Raw genomic sequence first — 24,844 nt, 5'->3', positions numbered from 1 at the left:
CCCCCCCGCACCACCCCGGGGGTCCCCAGCCGCCTCCCCCCCGCAGCGCAGCCGCACACAGAGACGCGTTCTCGGTCGGGTTTATTGGGGTGCGGGGACCGGGGGGCGGGGGGGGCTCCTACCGCAGAAGGCGACATGCGGGGCTGGGTACGGCGGGGGGGGGGCACGCAGAGACCCGGGCAGCGCCCGGCTACGGGACGACGGCACGAACACGGCACACACTACGGGGAGCCGGGGGGGGGCGGGCGCTGCCCCACGGCCCCCGGCCAGACCCTGCCCGCGCCCCCCCCCCCGCCCCGGGGCGTCCCCCCCCCCCTTGTGCGTGTGGCGGCGCCGGCCCGGGGATCGGTGCAGGCAGGGGGGGGCCGGGGCAGCGGGACCCCCCCCCCCGCTCCCTCCTGCCCGCTGCCACCCGCTGGGCGCGGGGAGCGGCCCCGGGGAACGGGGGGCGCGGGGAGGGGACGTGGCCCGACCCCACGGCGCGGGGGGGGGAAGGGGCGCCGGGCCAGGGCGAGGACGGGGACGCGTCCGGAGGGGCCCACGCGGGTGCTGCCGCCCGCCCCGCGCCACGGCGGGCAGGAGGCACGGCCGGGACCCCCCCCCCCCCCCCCCCCCGCCCCCAGCCCCACGGACACGGCAGAGCGCGGCCCCGCGGCCCCGGGAGCCCGCAGCGCGCACACGCGGCGGCCGAAGGGGCGCGAGCGCACGGACACGCGCGGCCCCGCGTGCACCCGCACCCACGGAGCGCGCGGGGCAGGGGGGCCCGCGACACAGGGAAACACGCGTGCACACGCACGCACACACACGCAGACACACACACGGCCCCCCCCAGCCCCCTCCCCTCACCCCCAGCCCCACGGCCCCGGGGGGGGGCGCAGCGCGGCCCCGGCCCGGCGGGGTCCGGGGGGAGGCGGGGGGGCTGCGCCCCGCTGCAGCACTACGGGGGGCAGGAGGAGGAGGAGGAGGAGGAGGAGGAAGGGCGAGGAGCAGCCCGCGCCCCCAGTCCTGCCAGCCGAGCCCTGGAAGCCGCCGGCACGGCGGGGGCCGGCCCCGGGTTAGGCCAGCTAACGTGGGCGCCCGCCCGGCCCCATTGTCCGTGGGGACGGCGGCCGCGGCCCCGGCAGCCCCAGCGTCCTGGGACGGGGGTCCCGCGTCCGTCGCCGGGGGTCCCGGCCCCGTCCCCCCCCCCCGCCGACTAACTGCCGGGGTCGGAGCAGTGTCTATGCAGGGGCTGAGCGCCCGGCGGCGGCGGCAGCTGTCCGGGCAGCGAGCGGCGGCGCGGGGTGGCCGCGGGCTCCAGCAGCAGCACCACGTCGGGGGGGGGCGGCTCGGGGGGGGCCGGGCCGCGCCGCAGCTCCGGCGGCACCGGGAAGCTGGGAACCTGCGGGAGAGAGGGCGGCCAGCGTCAGCACAGGGCCGGGAGGGGGCTGCGCCGCCCCCGGGGGCTCGGCTGTGACCCCCAGCTCGTCCTGGGGGGGGGAAGGGGGGGTACAGAAGAGGGGCTGCGCCCCACCTGGGGGCTCGGCAGCATCCTCACTTCACCCTGGGGGTGGAGGATGGGGCACAGGAGAGGGGCAGCCCCAAAAGTGGGGGGGTTGTGACCACCCCAGCTCACCACGTCGAAGGAAGATTGGGTGACGGAGCAAGGGAGAGGGGTCTGCCCCAAACCTGGGGGGGCTCGGCAGTGCCCCCAGCTCACTGTGGGGCTGGAAAATGAGGCAGAAGAGAGGGGCAGCCCCTAAATGGTGGGGGGGGGGTGTCAGCAATGGCCCCAGCTCACTGTGGGGCTAGTGGATGGAAAATGGGGCACAGGAGAGGGGCTGCCCCAAAGCTGGGGGCTCAGCCACGTCCCCAGCTCACCACGGGGCTGGAGGATGGGGCAGAAGAAAAGCCCCAAACGTGGGGGGCTCAGCAGTGCCCCCAGCTTGTGGTGGAGCTGGAAGACGCAATAATGGGACCCTGCCGGCAGGCACCCAGGGCCTGCCCCACACTTTGGGGGGTTTGGGGTCCGCTGGGTGCTCACCTGAGAGAGCGGCTGGATGGGGGTGATGGGGAGGACGGGCTGCAGCGGGCACGGGGGGGGGCCCGGCGGCTGATGCGGGGACGAGACCGTGCTGTAGGCGGGGGGCACGAGCGCGGCCTGGCGCTGCAGCAGCTGCATGATGGAGCTGATGTCCGCGGCCATCCGCGTCTCCAGCCTGCGCGTAGACACGTGTCACGGGGGGGGCGTGGGGGCTCCCCGTGCTGTATGCAGGGCATCGCTTACCGCAGGGCAGCGAGACCCTCGGCAGCCCCCCCGGATCGCCCCTTAGGGGCGATCCGGGGGGGCTGCCGAGGGTCTCGCTGCCCCCCCCCCCCACACGGTACCTATTGAGCTGCTTCTGAAGGAGATCGAGCCGCGTCTCCACCTCGGAGCGCTGCCGGCGGCTCATGGAGGGCAGCGGGATGCTGAGGGCGGCGTGCGCCGGGATGGTGCAGCGCGGCAGCTCCTGGTACTGCCGCCCCCGGCTCTCCCCCCAGAAGCTGAAGATGTTGGACACCCCCGAGAAGGCTCCTGGTGGCGGGGCACAACCGTCAGCGGCACGCAGAGGGGTCTCAGAGGGCGGGGGCGCGACAGCAGAGAGGCGGGTGAAGGAGGAACGGGGCAGGGTAATGCGGGGCACGGGGTGGGGGGTGTGGGAGATGCCGGTGGGGTTTGAGCAGGGAGGGGGAGAAGCGGTGACCCCCACCACCACCACCCCCGAGCGCCGTCCCCACCTGAGAGGGGGTTGCACATATCGCTGCCCTTGCGCTCCTCGGCGTCGGGGGGCGCGGGGGCTTCGCCGCCCGGGCGGGGGCTGTGGAAGGGTGAGAGCACGGCGGCCCCCGGGGCGGGTGCGGGGTGCTCGTCCTCATCGCTGGAGGGCGAGCTGGAGGGCGAGCTGGAGTGGCAGGGGTCCCACTCGGCCGGCCCCCGCGGGGCCCCCGGCGCCTGGCAGCTCCTGCCCAGCCGCAGCGCCTTCTGCCCGCTCCGCAGCTCCCCGGCAGTGTCCGCGTCTGTGGGGATCGGGAAGGGGGGGGACGAACCCTGGGTCACGGCGGCCCCTCGGAATTCCCACCCACCCACCGGGCTCCCCCTTTTCCAGCACCCCCCACGCCCTCCCCGTACCTTTCTCCGTGCGCCGGCGGAAGGAGAGCTTGCGCTTGCGCAGGCGGTTGAAGCCGCTGTCCAGCTCGTCGCTGCCCGGGGAGCCGGGGATCATGTTGGTCTGCGGGGCGAGGGGCGGCTGAGGCGGGGGCAGATGCCAGGAGCCCCCCCGGGGTGGGGGTAGAGGGGCGGCGTGGGGAGGGGGCATGTGGTGGTGCCTTATCCCCGTCAGCCCCACGGTGGCTGTGCCCCATCCCTGTCCCCACCCTGAGCACCCCCGCGCTGTCCCCCCAGCCCAGCCCAGCCGGGTGAGCACCCCCCGTCCCAGTGCCCCCCCGTGCCCCTATCCCCCCCCCCCCGGCCCCTCACATCACGCAGGTTGAAGGTGATCTCCAGGCTGGACCAGAAGTGGTCGGAGAACTCGGGGTACATGTCCAGCACCTCCAGCAGGTCCTCGCGGTGGATCTTGTGCAGGTCGCAGTAGGTGAGCGCCCGCACGTCCGCGTTGGACTTCCCTGGCCGCGCGTACAGGTTCAGCGGCTCCCCAAAGATGTCGTTCTTCCCTTGGGGGGGAGGGAGGGAGGCACCGGGGTTCAGCCCGGGGCGGCGAGGGGGGGCCGGCACCCGGGGCACATCCCCGTACCCGTCCTCAGCCCGGGGGCTCACCCAGGATGGCCACCACCACGTCCCCACGCAGGATCTCAATGGAGCCCCGGGAGATGAAGTAGAGGGCGGTGAGCACGTCCCCGGCGTGCACCAGGGTGTCCCCGGGGGGCGCGTGCGTCGTCTTGAACTTCATGGCCAGGGCGCGCAGGCAGCCCTTGGTGGCCCCCTTGAAGGGCTTGCAGTTCTGCAGCAGGCTGCGGTTCAGGTGCAGGCAGATGTCGGCCTGCAGGCACTCGGGGAAGCCCTTCAGCACCTGCGGAGACGGGAACATCGGGAACGTCACAGCACGGCGCGGCACGGCACGGCACGAGGCGGTGCGTGGCGGCACGGCGCGGCACGGCGCTCACCGCGTTCATGTCGATGCCGTTGGTGTAGGACCAGGCGTGCTGGAAGTACTCCTCCAGGCGCTGCCGCAGCGGGTTGGGGATCTGGTGGAAGCGGATGAACTCGCGGACGCGCAGCATCTGGGTGTGGTAGCGCGCCGTGCCCGAGTACAGGCGCTGGATGATGGCCGAGACGTTCCCGAAGATGCTGGCGTACATCAGGGCTGCGGCACGGCGAGGCGGGGGTGAGGGCGGCCCCAGCCCCCCGGGGCAGCAAGGGGGGGGGCTGGCGGTGAGCGGTGCCCCGGAGCCCCCCCCGCAGCCCCCTCCCCGCGTGTGGGGGCCTCTGTGGGAACTCGCCTTGGGCACCCCGCACACGGGCACGTGTAGACAAAGACGCGCACGCGCGTGAGGAGCGTCGCTGCCTACAGAAGCGTGCTCTTTGCACCCGCAGGGGCACGGCCGCCCCCCACCCTGCAGACACACCCGTTCGCACACCCGCAGCTCTGCACGGTGACACCCACACACGCGGAGCTGGGCTGCTGACAGGTGCGTGCTCACACACGCAGGGGTGCACACAGCCATCCACACGCGGTCAGACACGTGTCCTTACACACTTTCACACATGCTCGTACACACGCGTATGCTCACACATGCGTGGTCTATGGTGCATACACCACATGCAGGCACACACCCACAGCCACGCTCACACAAGTCTACTCACACACACATCCATGCTGACGTGCACACGCACACGTCCACTCGCACACGTTCCATCACACGTATGCACTCGCATCCACATGTGCCCATACACGCTCACACGTGCTCATGCACACAGACGCCTGCTCGCACGCTCGGGCACGCTGTCACCCACGCGCAAGCTCACACACACGCACAGCTGTGCGCTCTCAGCCCCGCGTGCCCCCAGCCCCGCGGCGGCCGCACTCACAGCCGATGAGCATGACGCAGATGGAGAAGATCTTCTCGGAGTTGGTGTTGGGCGAGACGTTGCCGAAGCCGACGCTGGTCAGGCTGCTGAAGGTGAAGTAGAGCGCCGTGACGTACTTGTCCTTGATGGTGGGGCCGTACAGGGGGTTGCTGTCGTTCAGGGGCTTGCCGATCTGGTCGCCCAGCGAGTGCAGCCAGCCGATGCGCTGCCCCTCCACGTTGCCGATGGCGTACCAGATGCAGGCCAGCCAGTGGGCGATGAGGGCGAAGGTGCACATCAGCAGGAAGAGCACGGCCGCCCCGTACTCCGAGTACCGGTCCAGCTTGCGGGCCACCCGCACCAGGCGCAGCAGCCGCGCCGTCTTCAGCAGCCCGATCAGGGTGGTGGTCTGCAAGGGGGGCACTGAGGGCTGTGGGGACCCCCACGGGAGCCCTGACACACAGACCCCATCCTGCCTCCCTGCACAGGAAACCTGGGCTGGTCCCTGTCCCTGTCCCCGTCCCCATCCCCATCCCCGTCCCCATACCTCCTCAGAGCCGGAGCCGAAGATGAGCAGGTCGAAGGGGATGGCGGCCACCATGTCGATGAGGAACCAGCCCTTGAAGTAGTGGATGGCGATCTTGGCGGGGTGGCTCACCACCTCCTCGTTGGAGTTGACGTAGGTGGTGCGGAAGTTGATGAGGATGTCGATGATGAACATGATGTCCACGATCAGGTCGACCACGTTGAGGGGGCTGCAGGAGTAGCCACAGTTGTGCCGCTGGGCCTCCTCCTGGTCGTTGAGCAGGAAGGCGGCCGAGTAGGGCGTGAAGATGGCCGTGTAGATGACCAGCAGCAGGATGAGCCAGTCCCACACCGCCTTGAAGGGGCTGTAGTGCAGGATGGTCCATTTGTGGATGCGCGGCGCCTGCAGCTTGTACTCGGGGAGGACGTCGGCGCCCAGCGACAGCACCTGGGCAGGCGGCAGGGGCTCAGCTCCCACCCGCTCCGGCGGGGAACGAGCCCCCCGGCCCCCCCGGCACACGGTGCCGCAGCACAGGCACCCGGGCTGTCCCTGCACCCCGCTGGGCACCAGCGTGGGGACACCGAGCCCCAGCCGCCCCCAGGCACTGCGGCACCGGGCTGCTCCTGGCCGCGTGCTGTGCTGGGTGCGAGGGGTGCAGGAGCGCAAGTGGGGGCAGCGGGGAGCAGGGGGGCAGCGGTGGGGGCAGCAGGGTGTAGGGGGGTGTTGTGGGGTGCAGAGGGGAGCCATGGGGTGCAGGGGGTACGGTGCAGCGCAGCGGGCTGTGGTGGGGTACAGCAGGGTGCAGAGAGGACAAATGGGGCGCTGGGGGGGTGTTGTGGGGTGCAGTGCGGTGTGAGGGTGCTCACAATGTGGTGCACTGGGGTGCACTGGGGTGCACTGGGATGTGATGGGTGCAGCAGAGCCCTCCCAGCCCCCAGCCTTGGCAGGGCTCCCCCTCCCCCCCCCATCCTTCCCTGGGCAGCGCCAGCCCCGGCTGCGGCAGCCGGGCCCCATGGAAATGAGGGCGCGAATGCAAAGGCGCCAGGGGACATTTCCATGCGGGGGGGCCCGGCCCCCGCAGGCGCTACCTCGGCTGTCGCAGGCACCTCCCCGCACCCCCCCCCAGCCCTCCTGCACCCCGCAGGGCCCCGCTCATCCTGCCCCACACCTGCCCCCCCCCCAGCCGCTGAGGCCCCCCCGGCCCCCAGCCCCCAGCATTGTGGGGGGTGCGGGGGCAGCAGCACCTCTGGCTGGCGGAGGCGCAGGAGGCGCTGGCACAGAAATGGGGCAGAAGCAGGCAATTCTCGCCTTCCCACTGCAAAGGAGGCCACGCACGCAGCGGGGACGTGCGGCGGTCCCCGGCTCGCCCCGCTCTGGGGGGGCGGGGGCTCTGGTGCTGCCCCACGACCCCGGCAGCTCGGGGCGGGGAGCGGGGACCCCCCCGCGTGCACCCCGAGCAGGGCCCCGGGTGGCACGGCCGTGCCCGGCAGCTGCGCCCATCCGTCCGCGGCGGGATCAGCTGCGGGCGCACGGGCTATAAATAGGGGAGCGGGCGCACCGGGGGCCCGGGGGGAGCGGGGCGCTGCGCCGCGGGGGGGGGAGGCACGGGGCAGAGCCCCGCTGGGCACCGCGCTGGGCACCGCACCGGCCCCGCAGCCGCACGGCCCCGAGCGCGGCTCCCGGGACCGAGGACCCGGCGCCCCGCGGCGCGACCCCTGCCCTGGCTCCCCGTCCCCGTCCCCCCCCCCCCCCCGCGTGTTCCCCCCCGCTCCCCCCGCTGCGTGGGGGCCGTGCCACGAGTGGGGGTGCCAGCGCGCGGTCCCCCGCCCCCCGGGCAGGGGCGCCCCGGGGCGGTCCCAGCGCCCGGCGCCCGCCCCCCGCCCCCCCGCTCCCCCCCCCCCGGGGCATCCCGCAGCGGCCCCGGGGCGCGGGGGGGGGGGGGCGGCGGCCGGTACCTTCTGCTCCTGGCGCTGCCCCGCGCCATCGAGGCCGAGGCCGAGGCAGGTGCCGCAGGGCGAGGCGCCGGGCATGGGGCGTGCGCGGGCCGGGGGGGCGGCGCCGGGGGGGCCCGAGAAGTCCCGCAGCAGCTGCAGGAGCGACGCCAGCATCCTCACGGCCGCCCGGGGCGCGGGGCCGAGCCCGTGGCGCGCGCCCCCGCCGCTCAGCCCGGGGGGCCCCGGACCCCCCCCGCCGGCCCCGCGCCCATCGCCCGGTGCCGCCCCCCCCCCCCGGCGGGACGGCGGCGGGGCGCGGCCGGGAGCGCCCCGGCGGAGCGGGGGATTATTGGGGCGGAAATCCTACCCAGCCTGCCCCGCTGCCCCCCCCCCCAGCGCCCGCCCCCCGCCCGTTAACCCCTCCGGTACGGCGGTGCCGCCGCCGCGCCCCCTCCCGGCTCCCCCCGCCCCGGAGCGCCGCCGGCCGCGGGTGGCCTCGGGGAGGACCCAGGAGGCGGCGGCGGGGCCGGCCCCGGGGCGGCGGGGGGCACACGCGGGGGGGGACACGGGGGGGGCTCGGCAGCCGCGGGCAGCCCTGAGTCACCGCCGCCGCCCACGCGCGGGGATTTCCCGCTGGCACCCGCGCGTCCCCGCGAGACGCCGCGTGACGGAGCGGGGGACGGGGCCGCGCGCGGCACGCGCCGGGGGGGGTGGGGGGGGGGGCGACCGCACGCCCCTACCGGGGGGGGGGGGGCGGCTGCGGGCACGGGGCGCCCCGCGGCACGGGGGTGACGGCACCGCGGGGGCACGCGGGGCCACGAGGGCACGCGGGGTCATGGGGGCCGCGGGGACGCGCGGGGCCGGGGGGGGGGGGCAGGAACACCCCCAGCCCCACGGCCCCGTCCCACGGCCCCTCTGAGCCGCTCGGAACGGGCCATAACGGGACGGGCGAGAGCGGAGGGGTGTCGGCCCCGCGGGACGCCCCCTGCCCCATAGCTGCAGCGCGCCGCCCCTGCGGACACCCCCTCCCCAAACGCGGCCCCGTCACACCCACGGGGCGCCCCCCCGGACCCCTCAGCAGTGCAGCTGCAGGGAGGCAGCCCCGGCACCCCCACCCCCCTGTCCCATTCCCGGCACACGCCGGGACCCCAAGCATGGCCCAGGGGCAGCCCCGCACACAACAGCACCATCCCCACGTCACCGAGCTGCGGCAGGCAGCCCCCAGGGCAGGTCGGGGGGCAGCCCCCGGACACCCCCGGTGCTGCACCACTGCCAGGGACAGCCCCCTCCGAGCCACCCAGCCGTGGGGACAGCCACACTGCCGCGCTCAGCTCCCGCAGCCCCCATCACACCGCCAGCACCGTGCAGCCGGTGCCCGGCACCCGGGCGCACCCATGCCCGCCGTGGGTGCTCACCCGGTGCGGCAGCGGACCCGGACACCGGCTGCATGCGTGGCACCCGGACCTCCAACCCGTGCACCAGCAGCGTGCGGGTGACGCCGGCACACGGCAGGAACGCGCTCCCTCGAGACTCCCGGCGACACAACACCTATCAGTCACGGTGACACAGATACCCGGCAGTGCCGGCACCCGGTGACACGTACACCCGCCCTGGCGCAGGCACGCGTCACCTCACGCTCACAGGCGTGCAGTCACCAGCACCTCTCGCTCGCGGTGACACGTACGCCCGACACCTGCTGTGACACAGGCACCTGACACCCAGCCCGCACAGCCGGAGGCGCCCGGCGCGGCACCTGCCGCGACCCAGACACCTGCGCCCACGGGGCTCAGCCCCCTCGCTGCCACAAATACCCCGACCCTGCAGCCCGCGGCCACCCTGCGGCCGCTGTCACCCGGTGCGTGGGTGGCACCCGCACCCAGCCCACCAGCTGGTGGCTTCGGGGGCACCGGCACACGCCAACCCGTCAGCTGACACCAGCGCTTGCGGTGGCACCAGGCACCCGCAGGGAAACGGCCGCAGCCCGGGCACCCAGCGCTGGGATGAGGCAGGCACCCGGCGTCCCCAGGCCTTTGGGGATGGACTCGCAGAACCCACCTGGCCTTGCCGTGCCTCAGACCCCAATGCCTGCCCCAAACCAGGCACCTGGCACCTGCCCAGGTGCCCCTGCACCAGGGCTGATGATTCCCGATGTCCTATGGGATGCCCAACAAACACCAAAGCTCGGCTGCCCAAACCCACGCAGGTCCCTGACGGCTGTGGTACTGCCAGAGCCACCCCACAGCCACGGCACCACACCAGTGTGACGGCAGCACTTGGTGAGCTCTGCGGCACCCGACGGCAGGACTCACACCAAAACCCAGCGCCACAGTGACAAAGACACCCCACATCCACCACGGTCAACACCAGCACAGCCGCCCAACGCCGTCACGGACACCCGGTGCCGTCACCCTCAGAGGTGCCCGGTGTGTGGGTCACCCAACGCACCTCTCCGCCAACAGACACCGTCCAACAGCAATGCGCCCGCACAGCCGACCCCAAACACACCGTGCGGACCCACGGCACCCACCACAGGCACTCCGGTGCTGGGGACACCCCAACGCCCAGCCAGCACTCACCGCGTTCAGCTGCGGCAGCGGCGCGGCGCCCTGCGCACCCACCGACATGGGTGAGCGGGACGGGTGCCACCGCGGGCCTCGAGGCGCTGCCCTCTCCCGCTGCCGACAGCAATGCCGCAGCACAGGCACCGGTGGCGGGGTGGGATGGCGAGCCCCGTGACGAGGTGACGTCCCCACGGGGCGGTGCGAGCCCCCAGCAGCCGAACCCCCACCCGCTGACGCAGACACGGAGCAGCCCCGGCACCCCAGCCACGCAGCGTGCGCCACCGCACCGCAGCACGCCCGACGGTGGGGACCAGGGACCGCGCTCTGGGGACACAACAGCCACCCCAAACACCTGGCGCTGCCCCATCCCTCGCCGTGGCCACAACCCCAACCCCACAAGGGGCTGGGGTGGCACCGGCTGGCGAGGGGTCCCCGTGGGGGGGCTGCGTCCCCACAGACCCCGCTCGCAGCCCCGCCGAGCCCAGCCCAGCCCGACGCGGTGCTCCCCGCCGCTCGGGGCTCTCCAGCACCACCGCCCCACGGCACTCGGGACCCCCCCGCCCCGGAGCCCAGCGCCGGGGGGGGGGTTGCGGGCAGCCCACCCCCACCCCATCCTTTCCGTGCCGGCACATCAGCCGGCTCGCCCCGGGCCGGCCACAACCCAGCGCGGGGAACGGCTCCGGCCCGGGCCCCCGCGCGCCCGGGGCACCCAGGGCACCCCCGCACCGGGGGGCCGGGGGGGGGGTTTTGGGCATCCCGCGGGGGGGCTGGAGCCGGCGCAGCCCGGGGCAATGCCTTGGGGACGCCGTCGTCGGGGCGAGCTCGGCTGCGGGCGGGGTACGGCGGCGGGACCTCCCCCCCCCAGGTCCCGGTCTCCCCCCCGGCCCCCCCGCACCCACCTCCTGTGCCACCAGGCTGGAGATGCGGACGGCGCGGCGGACGCGGGCGCTCTTTCGGTCGCCGTCGGGGCGCTCGCCGCTGTCGCGCCTGCCCGGGGCCATGGCCGCGCTCAGCGCCGCGCCGCCGGGCGGGGGGAGCCGCCGGCCGCCCCCCCGGGGCCCCGCATCCCGGAGCTGCCGCGGAGCCCGGCGCTGCCCTGCGCGGCTGCGGGCGCGGAGCTGCCGCGGCGGGCGGCAGATGGAGAGGGGCGGCCCGGCCCCCCCCGGCCCCCGCCCCCGCCCCCGCCGGGGCTCGCTCCCAGCCCGGCAGCCGCCGCCCCTCCCCGCGGTGCCCGTCACGCCCCGGGGAGGGACCGGGAACACCCCCGGGAAACTGAGGCACGGCGGGGGGCAGGGAGGGGGCTCCCCACTCGCGGGGCCCCGAGCCCCCCCGTGCGTCCCCAGCCACGGGTGCCCCACGGTCCTCGGGACCCCTGAGACAGGGAGCCCGGTGTGAGGCGGTCACAGCTCCGCGTGCCAGGGAAGGGGATGGATGGGGTGGGGTGGGATGGGATGGGATGGGATGGGAATGGGATGGGGATGGGATGGGGATGGGATGGGGATGGGAGCGGGGATGGGATGGGAAAGGAATGGGGATGGAATGGGGATGGGGAAGGAAGCAAGGACAGGGCTGGGGATGGAGAAGGGGACAAGCTGCCCTCAGGGCTCCTCAGCTGCCGCAGGCTGATTCACAGCTCCGCTGGCTCCCGCTCTCCCTGGCTGCCTCCCAGCCCTGCCAGGGAGACCCCGCTCTGCATTCCCAATGCTCCTGCCCTCACGACACCCCACACCGGGACAGCTGCCCCCATGCTGCTCCCAGCCCCAGGCGCTGCTGATCCGCCCCAGCCTTCAGCGCAGGCAGCTGGGCACAGCCACCGAGCCCCCCGCGGCACAACGTGCCCCAAACCAGCCCCGTCCTGCAGCGAGCGGAGCCCAGGCACAGGCAGCGCGGTGCCAGCAGCGCCCGGCTCCAGCACCAGCCTGCGCCCCACGGGCAGGGGTCCCCACCAGGAGGGGTCAGGGGGCCTCGGTCTGCCGTGAGCCACCGGGACCCTGCAGCCTCCATCCCCGGCACCTCTGGTGCTCCCTGGGCTGCGGCGGGGCCTCGCGCCCCCCCAGCCACAACGCCCCGTGCCAGCCGCAGCCCCTGTCCCCGTCCCCAGGTGGTGTCGCCCAGTCGGGGTGGCCGGCAGGCCCAGGAGCGTGGTGACCTTGACGGGAGCTGCGGGAGCGTGCGGCGGGCGGCGCGGGCTTGTTTGGATGCCGTCACTGCAGATGATTCACGGTGCCGCTGCCTGGAAGCCCCGGCCCCCCTGGCCCCCACCCAGCAGCTCACCGTGCTGGAACTACGGCTGCCCGGGGACAGGCTCGCCTTGGCCTCAGCTTCCAAATCCACAGCATCTGCCCCACCACCGAGGTGAGCCTGTGCCCCGTGCCCCTGGCACCCCCGGCACCCCCAGCACCCCTATCCACCTCCGTCCTGGAGGAGCCCCAGCATGCACCCGCCAGCCTGGCAGCGGTGCTCGGTGTGCCCCGACCCCATCCCCACGCCCAGGCGCAGCGTCTGCTCCTGCCCCAGAGCCCAGCGGGGCACGGCCGAGCCCTCTGCCCCACGGCAGGGGGGCTGTGCTGGCCCAGCAAGGGGGGTTGTGTCCGTCCGTCCATCCGTCCAGCACCGCATGGTGATGGCAGCTGGTGGCAGGAGGAGATTAGCATGGCTTGGGCAGGCAGCACAGCAGCAGCGGCAGCCGCCACGGCATCGTAATTAATTACACAGCAAAGGCAATCAGGATGCGTTGCTCGTTAGCGCACTGGAGAGGAGCAGGGAAGGCCGGCGCTGCAGGGGGAGGGGGCCGAGCGTTGGCACCGTGCTGCCCCTGGGACCACGGACCCCCTGGGGGCTCTGCCGCCCACGTAGGAGCCCCATAGCTGCTCCATCTCACAGCGAGGGGGGGCCCAGGGGCAGCCCCGACAGCAGGGCTGGGAGCTCCCAGGGTGGGGGGGTTCCCTCACATGGGCCAGCAGGCGCGAGGCTCAGGCACGTCGCTGGGGGGGCCAGGCCACCGAGGGACCCCGGGCGCACGCAGGCGGCGCAGGGCAGATGTGCCTGGGAGCTCCCGCCCCGCCGGGCCCCTCCCCGAGCCCCCGACCCCTGGCAGGCAGGGCGAGCACAGCAGGTCCCCCGAGCCCGCCGGCCCCGGCGCATCAAGCCGGCAGCTTTAACTTCATTAGTGGGAGCTGGGATCAGGGTGTAATTAAGCAGCAGCAGCCGCCTGCTCCCCGCAGCCAGATGGCAGTTACACAACGTGCGAAGGATTAGCCCGCAGTGCCAGCGCAGGGCAGGGGCCCAGCACGGGCCAAAGAGTCACGGCCAGAGAACAGGGCGCAGGCAGCACGGTGCAGTGTGGCGTGGCACGGCACAGCATGGTGCAGCATGGCATGGCATGGCACAGCACGGTGCAGCGTGGCGTGGCATGGCACAGCACGGTGCAGCATGGCACAGCATGGTGCAGCATGGCACGGCATGGCACAGCATGGCACAGCATGGCACGGCACAGCATGGCATGGCATGGCACAGCATGGTGCAGCATGGCATGGCATGGCACAGCACGGTGCAGCATAGCACAGCATGGCACAGCATGGTGTGGCATGGCACGGCACAGCACAGTGCAGCGTGGCACGGCACAGCACAGCACGGTGCAGGAGGTGCAGGGCCGTGCTGTGCCATGCACGTAGCTCTCACGCAGCCCACCCAGGCAGCGGGCCAGGGCTGGGGCTTGCTGCTGGGCCTTGAGCCCACCCAGGAGGGAGCGAGGTCAGGATCTGCAGGGGATGCCCCCGTCCATGGGGCAGCGCCCACATCGAGCTCCCCACTGGGGAAGGGGGCCAACCCCCATGGGTGAGCCCGGCCCCACCGCCCTGCCCTGCTGCGGGGAGCGCAGTGGCCCCGCTGCAGACCACATCTCTCGAGGTGCTTGGGAGGGACAGCCTGGTCCCATGGGTGGGGGACAGCAGCCACATGGGCACCAAGTGGCACCTCAAGCCTCACAGCAGTCCCAGCCCACGCAGGATGCAGCCCCTCCAGGGCCCCAGCCTTGTCCTGAGCACCATCCTGAGGGGTCCAGCACCATCCTGCAGTGCAGAGCACCCACAGGCAACTCCCTGCGTGCCCCAGCATCACCCTGTGAGCTCCAGCATCACGCTGTGAGCTCCAGCATCACCATCAACTCCAGCATCACCGTTCACGCTCCAGCATTGCCTGCGCACTCCAGCATCACCCCGTGTGCTCTAGCACCACCCTCCTGCAGTGCGGAGCATCCTCCTGGGCTCCGACCATGCCCGGAGCACCGTCCAGCCACCTCCGGCCGCTGGGCTCACCTGGGTGACCTTCTCGGTGACGTTGTGCGTGCGGTCCTTCAGCTTGGTGGGGGCGATGATCTCCTTCTCGCTGGACGGCGCGGCCAGGAAGGCGTCCGCCTTGAAGTCCACGAAGTTGAGGGTGATCTGGGGGATCTTGCTGATCGCCCGGTAGCGCATCAGGTCCGAGTCGGAGGTGGAGTTCAGCAGGGTGCTGCGGATGTTGTTCATGGCCCCTGGCCGGGGGGGCACCATCAGCACGGGCTGCAGCCACTGGGTGGGACCCCCCCACCCCTCCCCACCACCCCCAGGGTCCCCAGCGGGGTGAGGGGAGCAGGGAGCCGTGCCCAGGGCAGGCAGAGGCCACCAGCAGGCGCGGCGGGACGGGCACCGACAGCTTGGTATCATTTACTGTTAATGTAATTATTTCCCCCCTCCCTAATGCGCTTAGCGGGCGCGGGGGCTTAACAAGGCAATTGCCGTCCCCTCCCTTTGTCGCTAAGAGGATTACGGGGCTGGGGGTCACGCCAGGTGGTGACGGGAGCTGCCACACGAGCAGGCAGGACACCGGCACCGGGGCTGAAGCCAGGCACTGACGGGCAACGAGGGCCAGAAGGGCACCGGACAAGGGAGCCAAACGGGGGCCGGACACTGCGCAGGGCGAGGGACGGCTGCCCCACATGCACCGGAGATGCCGGCAGCGCAGCGCATTACAGCAATGCCCAGCCTGACAGTGACGGGTGCCCGGCGCCCCGCGCCGCTAACGAGCCGCCGGCGGCACCCTTTGCTGGCAGCCGCCCGGCTACCTGCGTGCCAGCAGCTGCCCTGCACCCTAACGAGCTGCCAGCCCTAATGACTTCACCCCAGGGCCGAATGCTGCCTGCGTGGTGGGCCTGAACCCTCCCCTCCTGCAGCTAAGGGGCAGGGAGGTGCGGGCAGGCCCCCGGCAGCACCTGCCCCCCATCCCCAGCACCACGGCCACCGGGATGCGCCAGGAGCCCACGTACCGGTGCTGGAGCCACGGTGCATGCTGGCCCCCACGGTGGCGTGCCGGTTGTGGCAGCGCTTGTCGCCCTCGCCCTTCATGGTCTCGATGTCGTCGACGGAGGAGGCACGGCGGACGCTGTGGCAGCTCTCACGCGAGCGGCTCCGCGCCAGGCTGCAGTTGGAGAAGGCGGCGTGCAGGTGCAGGCGCTCGGCGCGGGGCGAGGACTGGGTGACGGGCGGCTCCGGGCGCCCATCGCCCTCCTCCGGGTCCATCAGCGCCTTCTGGTCCTCGGGCTGGGAGCAGCCCAGGCAGCTGTTCTCCAGGGAGGACGTGGCCTCCTCGGGCGCTGACTCGCTGCTGTGCTTGGAGAAGTCCACGATGACGGCATCGGGGGGCTCCTGGGGCAGGGACTGCTTGCTCGCCGTCAGCGCCAGCAGCGCCGGCAGCTTCAGCCTGAAGGACTTGCTGCGCCCTGGCCAGAGGAAGGGGCGCGGTGAGGGGCGGCCCCCCCAGACCCTCCCACGGCCCAGCCGAGGAGCTCGGCCGCAGCGGGTGCCGCGGGTCGGGGCGCCCCACCTGTGGGGAACCAGCTGGCGGGGGTGACCCAGTGGTTGGTGTCGGCGTCGGGCGAGCCCGGGCGCTCCTTCTCCATCACCACCTCGAAGTTCAGGATGAACATGATGACGGCCCCATCCTCGTTCTTCACCGGCACCACGTCCACCAGGCACAGGAAGCAGCTGCCTGCGGGGAGCGGGGCTCAGGGACCCGCGGGCTGCCGCTGCCGGGGGAAACCGAGGCACGGCGGGGACAGGGAGGGCCCGCTGGGGCCCGTCGGCACGGCCATGCCAGGGGGAACCGATCGTGGGGCGGGGGCGGCACACGGCCCCCCCGGAAGCCCCAGGGGCTGATCTGGGGGGGCTGGGGCCGGGGCTGCCCCCGCCGCCCCCGGCCGGCCGCCCTAAGCCGCTCAGCGCTCTGCCAGCTGCGGCGTTAATCCCGCTCCTGCAGCTGTGAACTCGGCCGTGCGGGCACGGGGGGGGGGCCTGGGGGGGCAGCCCGGGGTGACCTCTCCCGCACTGGGCTGGGGCCGCATCCCGCGCCCACGGGGCTCCGCTGGGGGCTGACCCTTCCCCAGCATCATTTTGGGGGGGGGGGGGTCTCCGCAACTCCCCCTTCCGCCCCCGTTCCTGCCGCCCGCTGCAGGACACGGCGGGGGGGGGGGGCAGGGGGCCCCGCAGTCCCCCCCCGTGGCCCCGCGTCCTCGGGGCCCCGCGCCCCGCCCGCCCCCCCCGCTGGCGGCGCGCCCGGCAGCCTGCACCGGGGAGCCCCGGCCCCGGCCCTGCGTGGGGCCCCGGCGGGTGGGGGCGCGGCCCCGGACGCCCCCGTGGGCGCGGGGCGGGGGGGGGGCGGATTAGCAGCGCGGTCCTGGCGCTCCACCGGCGCCCCCCCGCCGCGGGATGCCCTAATCCCGGCTCATCCCCGCGGCCACGCGCGGGGCCACGGCACGGGACGGGGGCCCCCGCATCCCCCCCCCCCGCCCCCCTCGCGGTGTCCCCCCCTCCCCGGGCCCCCCGGAGCCCCCGGCGCCGCGCGAAGCTCACCGGGCGGCGGGCGGGGGGGTCCCGCGGGCGGGGGCGGGGGCCGGGCCCCGGCCCCCCCGGCACTGGGGTGCGCGCCCCCCCCGGCCCGGCTGCAGGGGCTGCGGCCTTGGCACCGCACCCGGCGCCGGTTTTATGCCTAAATATGGCTGCGGCCAGCGGCCGCCCGCGCCTCGGGACGGGCCGGTGACACCCGCGGCCACCCCCCCGTGGCCACCCCCTCGTGTCCATCCCGCCCCGCATCCTTCCCCCCCGTGGCCACCCCCCGTGGCCATCCCGCCCCGCAGCCACCCTGCCCCGTGTCCGTCCCCCCGGGTCCACTCCCTGCGTGTCCCCCCCCCCCCCACCCGCCCCGTGTCCCCCCACCCCTCCCCGTGTCCGTCCCCCTCCCCGGTCCATCCCAAGCCACCGACCCCGGCGCGGGGCCGCGGGGGTTGGGGCCGTGGGGGCCCTGTGGGAAGGGGGCGCGGGGGCAGCCGGCTGGGGGGTGCCGGGCCCTGCGGACCCCCGGTGGGTGCGGGGGTCCCGGGGGGAGCCCGGTGCTGGGAGCGGGGGCCGGGGGCTGCGCGGAGCCCGGCCCGGATCGCCCCCGCCCGGCATCGCCCCCCCCGGCCCCAAGCCTCTCCCGAGCCCCTCGGCCCCTGTCCCGGCCGTGCCCCCCCCGCCGGTTGTTCTCCGGAGCCCTGGGGGGGCCCAGCCCAGGAGCGGCCCCCACGCCCGGTGCCAGCCCCCCCGCAACAGGACTTGGGGGGCCGAGGGGCCCCGCACCCCTCGCCGGGCCCCGCACCCCCCCACGAGCCGGGGGGGCCGTAGGCGGCCCCGCGCTGCTCGGGGTGCGCCCTGCGCCCCAACCGCCCCCCCGTGGCCCTGCACGCCCAGGGAGCCCCCACCCCTCCCGCCCTGCACCCCAAAACCCAGGCACCCCCCGGCCCTGGGGCGCGCCCCAGGCCCACGCGCACCCCAAGCCCAGGCGCACCCCGCAGTCCCGCTCCGCGCCCTCACCCCCCCGCGCCCCCCCCCTCCCTGCGCCCCAAAACCCCCCGGCCCCGCTCCGGCCCGGGGCTGCGCTGCTCGCCTTGGCCACCGGGCGGCGGCACCGGGCGGCGGCACCGGGCGGCGGCACCGGGCGGCGGCACCGGGCGGCGGCACCGGGCACCCCCCGCCGCGCCCCCCCCGTACCGAGCCGTGCATCCCGCACCGTGCACCCATTCCGCACCCCACGGCACGCGGCGCAGCCTGCCCCACGCACCCCCCTGCTGCGCGCACCCCGCTGTGCGCCCTCCCCTCTGCACTGCTCCACGCTGAGCACCCCGCGGCCGAGGCGGTGCACAGCCCCGCAGCACAGCACCCCACACGGCCCCCATGCGCCCACCCCATGCACCCACCCCGCCCCCCCCCCCCGAGTGTTGCGGGTGCACTTAGGTGTGGGGCACCCCGGAGATGTCACCGCGTGTCCCCATGCACAAACCCGCGGGGAGCCCCCAGTGCCGCACTGGGATGCTCTGGGGCTGGAGCAGCTGAGCTGCCCGCGACGGGGAAGCCCCGGCGGCGCGGGGGGGCCCTGTGCCAGGATCACCCGCTGGCACCTGGCAGGCAGCACCGAGGGCCTGATCCTGGCCCGGCCTCAGCCCTTGCACGCAGCCCAGGGACCCGCCGGAGGCCAGGCCCAGCCCCCAGTGACCTGAAACGCCACCGGCAGCAGCGACGACGCCGGGGGGGGGGTCTCTGCTCCAGCACAGCCTGGCCCTGACCTCGCTCCTTGCCGCGGCTGCCCGGCACGCCGGCTGTCCCCGCCGTGCTCCCCTGCGGCTGCCGCGACCTTCCCGCGTCCCTGTTTGGGCTCTGCAAACATCGCTCAGGCGCGGGGAGCTGCACCGGCGCTGAGCAGCACTGCAGGAGCAGCCGGTCCCCGCTGCCGCCAAGGCAGCAAAGCACGGCGGGGCAGGAGCTGCGGGGCTGCGCGGGGCCCCACCAGGGCCCGGTCACATCCTGCTGGAGCAGCAGCACGGGGCTGGGGCTGAGCAGGGGCAGCAGGGGTCACGGCGTGGTGTTGGCACACACCAGTGCCAGGTGAAGCCTTCAGCAGTGCAGCTGGAGGGGAGGCTGGAAACCGCAGCCGCTGACAGGCACAAGGCCCCCGACACACACCTCGCTGCCCGGTTTGGTCATTTTCGGGCCCGGGACAAATTCTGTCCCGCAGCACGTGCCCGGCTCCAGCCGCTCCCCGGCCCCAGTGGGCTCTGCCAGCCAGGACCCCCACAGCAGGCCCTGGCCTCAGGGGGATGTCACCATGCGGTGCCATGGCACGGGGCCGCGCGAGGCTGGGGCCAGCAGCCAGGCAGCATGGGTGCCCCCTGCCCGGCGGGGCATCGGGGCTGGGCACGGGGCCAGGACCCTCCCGGCCGCCCCACAAGCTGTGGGCGCCTGCACCCTGGGGTCCCCGCTGCCACCACGGGGAGGGGGCTGCCAGGGGGTCGCGGGGGGCTCCTGCAGCGCGGGGAGGCAGGGAAGGGTTAAAGGGAGCAGCTCCCCCTCTGCAGGCACCGCTGCTGCTCTCCTCTGGCTATAAATATCCCCTCGGAAACACCGCACTCCCCGGGGACGCGGCGCGGGCAGCCCTGCCGCAGCGCCAGCCGACCCGGCACCCGCCGCACGCCCGGGGGCCCCCGCCCAGCCCCCCCGGCAGCCCTGGGCACAGCAAGGGGCAGCGGCACCGCTGCTCCCCGGAGCCCTGTGGCAGCACACGGGTTGGGGGGGGGGCTGTGTGGTGCTGGGACCCCCACAGCACTGCAGGGGTGCATGGCCCTGTGGGGAGCACGGCCCCGTGGGGGGCCAGGCCCCGGTGCCCCCTCCTTGGCCAGGTGGGGGTTGCACAGCCCCATGGGCTCCATGGGGACCCAGCCCCAGGTGTAGTCCCCAGGGTGGCAGTGACCAGGGGTGGCCCCCCCAGACCCCCCCACCGGGGGCACAGACCATGCAGCCGCCCCCTCCCCGCTCCGGGGGGGCCACAGGCACAGCACCTCACCCCACCCCGCCTGCGAGCACTGTGCTGCCCTGGCACCGCGGGGTGCCACCGGCATGGCGCAGGCTTCGCGCCGCACGGCACGGCACCGGCCCCCTTGGCCCCGCAGGGTGCGCAGCCCAGGCCCCCCCCCGAGGGTTGTGTTCCCCCGAGGGCCGCGTCCCCCCGCTCACTCAGCCTGTCTGGCCCAGCTGCGCTGACGCTGGCCAGAGCCCCGCGACCGGAGACACGAAGCATACGCAGCTGTCAGCCGGGCGGCCCCGCGGCCAGACGGCCCCGCCGCCACTGAGCACCGCACGGCACGGCACAGCACCGCACGGCACGGCACCGCACGGCACCACCTGCCCATGGCCCTGAGGCACGGGGCAGGGAAAGCCCCACGGCAGCAGGCAGAGGTTGGGACCCGGGGCCTCCCCATCTGCTCAGCACATGCCCGACAGCGGGAGATGGACAGGGCCAATTAGCAGAGGGCTAACGAGGACTCGGCGCGCTGCGGCTGCGGGAGGAAGCAGCCACGTGCTGCCTGCGCCCCGGCCACCCCGAGCACCCTGCGTGCGGGTCCAAAGTGCGCAGGCAGCAGATGTGCCCGTCCGAGTCGCGGTGCCCTGGGCCGTGCCTGGCACGGATGCGCCAGCGGCTGCGTGCTGGGACCGGAGCTCAGCTCCGCGCCAGGGGCTGCACCAGAGCCAGGATGCGGCCGCACTGGGGCAGCCCCACAGCCGCAGCCAGGCCCCCAGACAGGCAGTGAGAGCCCTGGGGCCGCACAGCCGAGCCACGGCAGCCTCGCTCCTGCTCCTCCCGGGGGATGAGGGAGTGGGAGATGGGGGCCGCAGGGGAAGGACCCGTGCCCTTGTGCCCTCGTGCCCCGTGCCTGTGCTGCGGGCGGCGGCGCAGCGCCGGGGCTGCTGGCTGCACGTGGTGGCTCCGCGGCACGGCCGGCAGCTGGGAGCCAGCTTTGTTTACTCTGCGCGCCGGAACCGGGGCCGGGTGCCGAGCGCCAGAGACAGCTGCCGGCGAGAGCCGGGACACCTGGCGCAGGGACCGGCTCCTTGTGGCGCGCAGCCGCACCGCAGGGCCCTGGCGAGGGGCAGCCCCGCTGCACCCGCAGTGCTCTGGGGCCACACGGGCGGGGGGAGCGAGCCCCTCTCCACGGAGCCCCCACGCCGTGGGGCAGCAGGGGCCCCGCCCGACATGAGGGACGGGCCCCCCCAGGACTGGGAGCACTGGGCTCGGGGAATGCAGCACAGCCCTCGTGCCACGGGCAGCACTGGCGCCGTCCCTGCCTGCCTGCCTGGGGACCCCAGCGAGCAAAGTGCCCACGGGAAAGGGGGCAGCGGGGGCCGCGCTGCCTGACACGGGCTCAGAGCCAACAGCCCCCAGGCTGGCTGGGCATGGCTGTGGGGCAGCTGTGGGGCACTGTGGGGCACCAGAGAGGGGCTGCCCCTCCTGTCCCCGGGGGCTCCGTCCCCACTGCCCAAGACACAGCTCCCTGCTACCCCCTTGCCCCCCTCCCTGGGCAGCGCAGGGACCCCCGACCCTCCCCCACACACACTTTGCAGCCCCCACAGGCAGGTTACAGCGCCGTGCCCCACAGCTGCCCCACAGCACCCGCAGACCCTGCTCGGACCCAGGGGAGCTGGGAGGGCTGTGGGCCCCGGCAGGGGACGTGCTGGCACCAGTGGGGCAGGACGAGCCCCCGGCCCGGCCCCGGCACGCTGTCACCGGGGGGCGGGTGCCGGCTCCCACCCGCGCTGGCACCGCACGCCACCCACAGCGCGGCGGGGCCTGGCACGGCTGATGGATGGACGCGGCGCGGCCGCCCGCCGCAGCAGGCCGTTAACTCAAGGGTCTGTCTGCCCGTGACGGACGGCCGCCCTCACACCCGCACAAATAACCATAAATCTCCGCCGGCCGGCTGGGAGCGCGCCGGGAGGCTCCCGCGGCACAGGGTGCCCGCGCGCCCACTCCCCACCCAGCACCCCCAGCCCGCGGGCGACGCGGCGGCGGGGTCCCTACCGTCCTTGCGGTAGAAGCAGATCTCCACCTTGCGCTCCTCGGAGCCCAGCAGCGCCTGGGCGATCTGGGCGGCCGCGCTGCGCTGCGTGCGGGGCCCGTGCAGGAAGTCGCAGGTGCAGGGCTTCTGCATGACCTCGGCCCGCGTGTACCCGCACAGCTCGCAGAAGCCATCGTTGCAGTAGATCACGGCGCAGTTCTCCACCCGGGCGTTGGCGATGATGAACTTGCGGCCTGCGGGGAGGTGGAGGTGAAGCCCATGGGAGCCCTGGCCCCACGCCCCACTCCATCCGCCCATCCATCCATCCGTCCGTCCATCCGTCCATCCATCCATCCATCCGTCCCCACCCTGGGCTCTCAGCAACCGAAGCGTCCCCAGGGACCGTGCAGCGGCAGCGCCCTGCTCGTCCCCAGCCTGGAGCTGCCCAAGGGCACCGGCCGCAGCGGGGTCCCCCCGCCCCATGCCTGCACCAGGGGCCCCGCCGCAGCCCCGCGCGCCCACCCCGATGCCCCGGGGCGCATTGTGCCACCCCGCAGTGCCCCCGGGGCTGCAGTGCGGAGCCCCCCGATGGGGACAGCAGGGCCCCGGCCACAACCCACGGCGCGATGCCAGCGCGAGGCCCCTGCTCCGGAGGGTCGAGGAGGCCGTGGTGCTGGCGGGGCTCCGCGGTCCGGCCCCAGCATCGGCCATGTCACGCGAGCTGTGGCTGCGGCTCCGTCCTGGCCGTGCTCCGTCCCTGTCCCCACCTCAGGGACCGGACCCTGGGCACCCCCAGCCCCGGCCCCCCCTGCACCCCCCTGCCTGGGTGCCCTGCCCAGGGATGGATGTGGGGACGGGTGCTTGTGGGGCCACGGTGGCACCAGCACCCATGGGCCCCCCCAGCCCCCAGCTGGACTTCTCACACGTGCCCCACAGCTGCCCCAGAGCCCCATGGCACTCACCCCCAGCCTCACCAAAAGCCCCCCCCCAGTCTCACCAAACCTCAGCCTCGCCCAAAATGCCCGGCCTCACCAACCCCCCCCCCAGCCTTACCAAACCCCCAGCCTCAACACAAAGGCCCCTGGCCCCGACATAAAGCCCTCCAGACTCACATAAAAGCCCCCGGCCCCAACATAAGGGCCCCCAGCCTCACATAAATGCCCTCCAGCCTTACCTGAATCCCCCAGCCCCGACATAAAGGCCCCCCAGACTCACATAAAGCCCCCCCAGACTCAGATAAAGCCCCCCCAGACTCACATAAAGCCCCCCCAGACTCACATAAAGCCCCCCAGCCCCAACATCAAGGACCCCAGCCCCAACATCAAGGCCCCCCAGCCCCAACATCAAGGCACCCAGCCCCAACATCAAGGCACCCAGCCCCAACATCAAGGCACCCAGCCCCAACACAAAGGCCCCCCAGCCCCCCCCGCCGCCCCCCCGGCGCGGTGCCGCCCCCCGCCCGGCCGCGCCCCCCGCACTCACTCTGCCCCTCGAACTTGCGGATGATGGTGTCCAGGAAGGTGTTCTGGGGGGCGACGTGCCCGCGCCGCACCGGCATGGCGCCGGGCCCATGGGGCAGCGGCCGCGGGCGCGGGAGGCGGCGGCGGCCCCGCGCCGCGGGGGGTCCCGGTGCCCTTGAGCCAAGGACGGCGCCGCCGCGGCGGCTCCGCGGGGCGCGCACGGCTCGGCTCGGCGCGGCGCGGCGGCGGCGGCGGGCGGGGCCGGGCGGGCGCGCAGGGGTTAAGGCTGGGCCCTCCCTCCGGGGCCGCTCCCCGCGCCCCGCTCCCCGCCGCCGCTAGCCCATGGCCAGGTGCGGGGCGCGCCCGCCGCCGGTAGCGGTGCCGGCCCCGCCCGCCCCCCTCCCCGCTAGCGGCTCCGTGCGCGCCGCGGCGGGCGCAGCATCGGCCTTATTTAGGCAAGGAGGCGGCTGGCCCGGGGGGAGATTTATCACCGCGCCCCCCCCCCGCCCGGCTCCGGTCGGATCGGCTCGGATCGGCACGGCCCCGGCCGCCCTGCGTCCCCCCCCCGCGGCGCCGCCCTGGCCCGGCTCGGCCCGGCCCGGCCCGGCCCGGCTCGGCTCGGCCCGGCTCGGCCCGGCTCGGCTCGGCCCGGCTCGGCGCGGAGCGGAGCGGAGCCGGGACGCGGCGGGGCCGGCGCTGCGCGGTGCCAGCCGAGCCCGGCCGGGGAGGAGCGAGCGCGGCCGCAGCCAATGGCCCGAGCGGGACGGGGGGGTCCGGGGGGGGGGGGGGAAGCGCCCGGGGCGGCCCCCCCCAGCCCCGCCCCGGGCCCCTCCAGCCCCGCGTTCCCCCCCGAGCCCCCTCCCCAGATCCCCACTGCCCCGCGCCCCCCCCCCAGCGCCCCCAGACTCAATCACGCCCCCCCCCAACCATCCCGGCTGCGACCCCCCCCCCATGCGAAGAGCCCGGCCACAACCCCCCCGGGACGGGGGGGGGGCTCATGAATGTGGGGGCACGGATAGGGGCTCATGAATAGGGCAAGGGGGGCCGGGGGGGACCGGGGCATGGAAACGCTTCCCGGCCCCCCCCCCCCACCCAAGGCCCCCCCCCCCGTCCCCGTCCCCGCCCCCCCCCCAGCCCTGGAGCCCAGAGCGGGGGCCGGTGCCAGCCCCGGCGGCGGAGCAGCCGCGGGAACGTAAACAGCAGCTGCGCCTGGGCGGCAGCGCCGGGGGGCCGGGGGGGGCCGGGGGCCAAACGGGGGGGGGACGGGCACGCGGCACCCGGGGTGGCTCTGCAACTGGGGACACTGGGATGCGCTGGGGCGGCGTGCTCTGCCCGGGTCATGTGGGGTCACGCTGGGGGGGCTGCATCTGACCCACACCGGGGACCCCCCCACCGGTACCACAGAGCGGCCCCCACACACGGT

At 74.7% G+C, this 24,844-nt stretch overlaps 1 protein-coding gene across 6 annotated transcripts; it reads right to left on the bottom strand.

The window, feature by feature from the left end:
- Positions 1 to 64: 64 nt before the first annotated feature.
- KCNH2 (potassium voltage-gated channel subfamily H member 2) lies at positions 65 to 23,598 on the bottom strand. Of its 6 annotated transcripts, XM_080583452.1 has the most exons (16): positions 23,444 to 23,598; positions 21,985 to 22,215; positions 15,925 to 16,089; positions 15,368 to 15,820; positions 14,382 to 14,596; positions 5,592 to 6,017; positions 5,299 to 5,453; positions 5,066 to 5,151; positions 4,141 to 4,340; positions 3,794 to 4,046; positions 3,497 to 3,690; positions 3,149 to 3,248; positions 2,758 to 3,036; positions 2,368 to 2,554; positions 2,024 to 2,198; positions 65 to 1,381 (listed from the first exon to the last, which is right to left on the bottom strand). In XM_080583452.1, exons 1-16 carry the CDS (start codon positions 23,517 to 23,519, stop codon positions 1,196 to 1,198), a joined length of 3,381 nt encoding a protein of 1,126 aa, XP_080439578.1. In that variant the 5' UTR covers positions 23,520 to 23,598; the 3' UTR covers positions 65 to 1,195. The 6 variants fall into 6 exon arrangements, with proteins under 6 accessions (XP_080439578.1, XP_080439576.1, XP_080439574.1 ...); XM_080583450.1 differs by having other exon boundaries at positions 5,066 to 5,453; XM_080583448.1 differs by lacking the exon at positions 23,444 to 23,598 and having other exon boundaries at positions 21,985 to 22,923.
- Between the last annotated feature and the right edge of the window lie 1,246 nt (positions 23,599 to 24,844).

This window comes from Anser brachyrhynchus (genome assembly GCF_964034855.1).
Source record: "Anser brachyrhynchus genome assembly, chromosome: 2".
In the NCBI taxonomy this organism is placed as follows: domain Eukaryota; kingdom Metazoa; phylum Chordata; class Aves; order Anseriformes; family Anatidae; genus Anser; species Anser brachyrhynchus.
This window is presented reverse-complemented; position numbering and strand designations above follow the sequence as displayed.

What these genes read in the sequence shown, in the direction of transcription:
- KCNH2 (XM_080583447.1), bottom strand. Translation starts at nt 22,672, where the DNA reads ATGGCCGATGCTGGGGCCGGACCGCGGAGCCCCGCCAGCACCACGGCC. An exon ending in CTGCGTCATGCTCATCGGCT is followed by an intron (nt 4,341 to 5,065) that starts GTGAGTGCGGCC and finishes GCCGTGCCGCAG; the next exon opens with CCCTGATGTACGCCAGCATC. An exon ending in CCGCCGGCGCACGGAGAAAG is followed by an intron (nt 3,037 to 3,148) that starts GTACGGGGAGGG and finishes CGATCCCCACAG; the next exon opens with ACGCGGACACTGCCGGGGAG.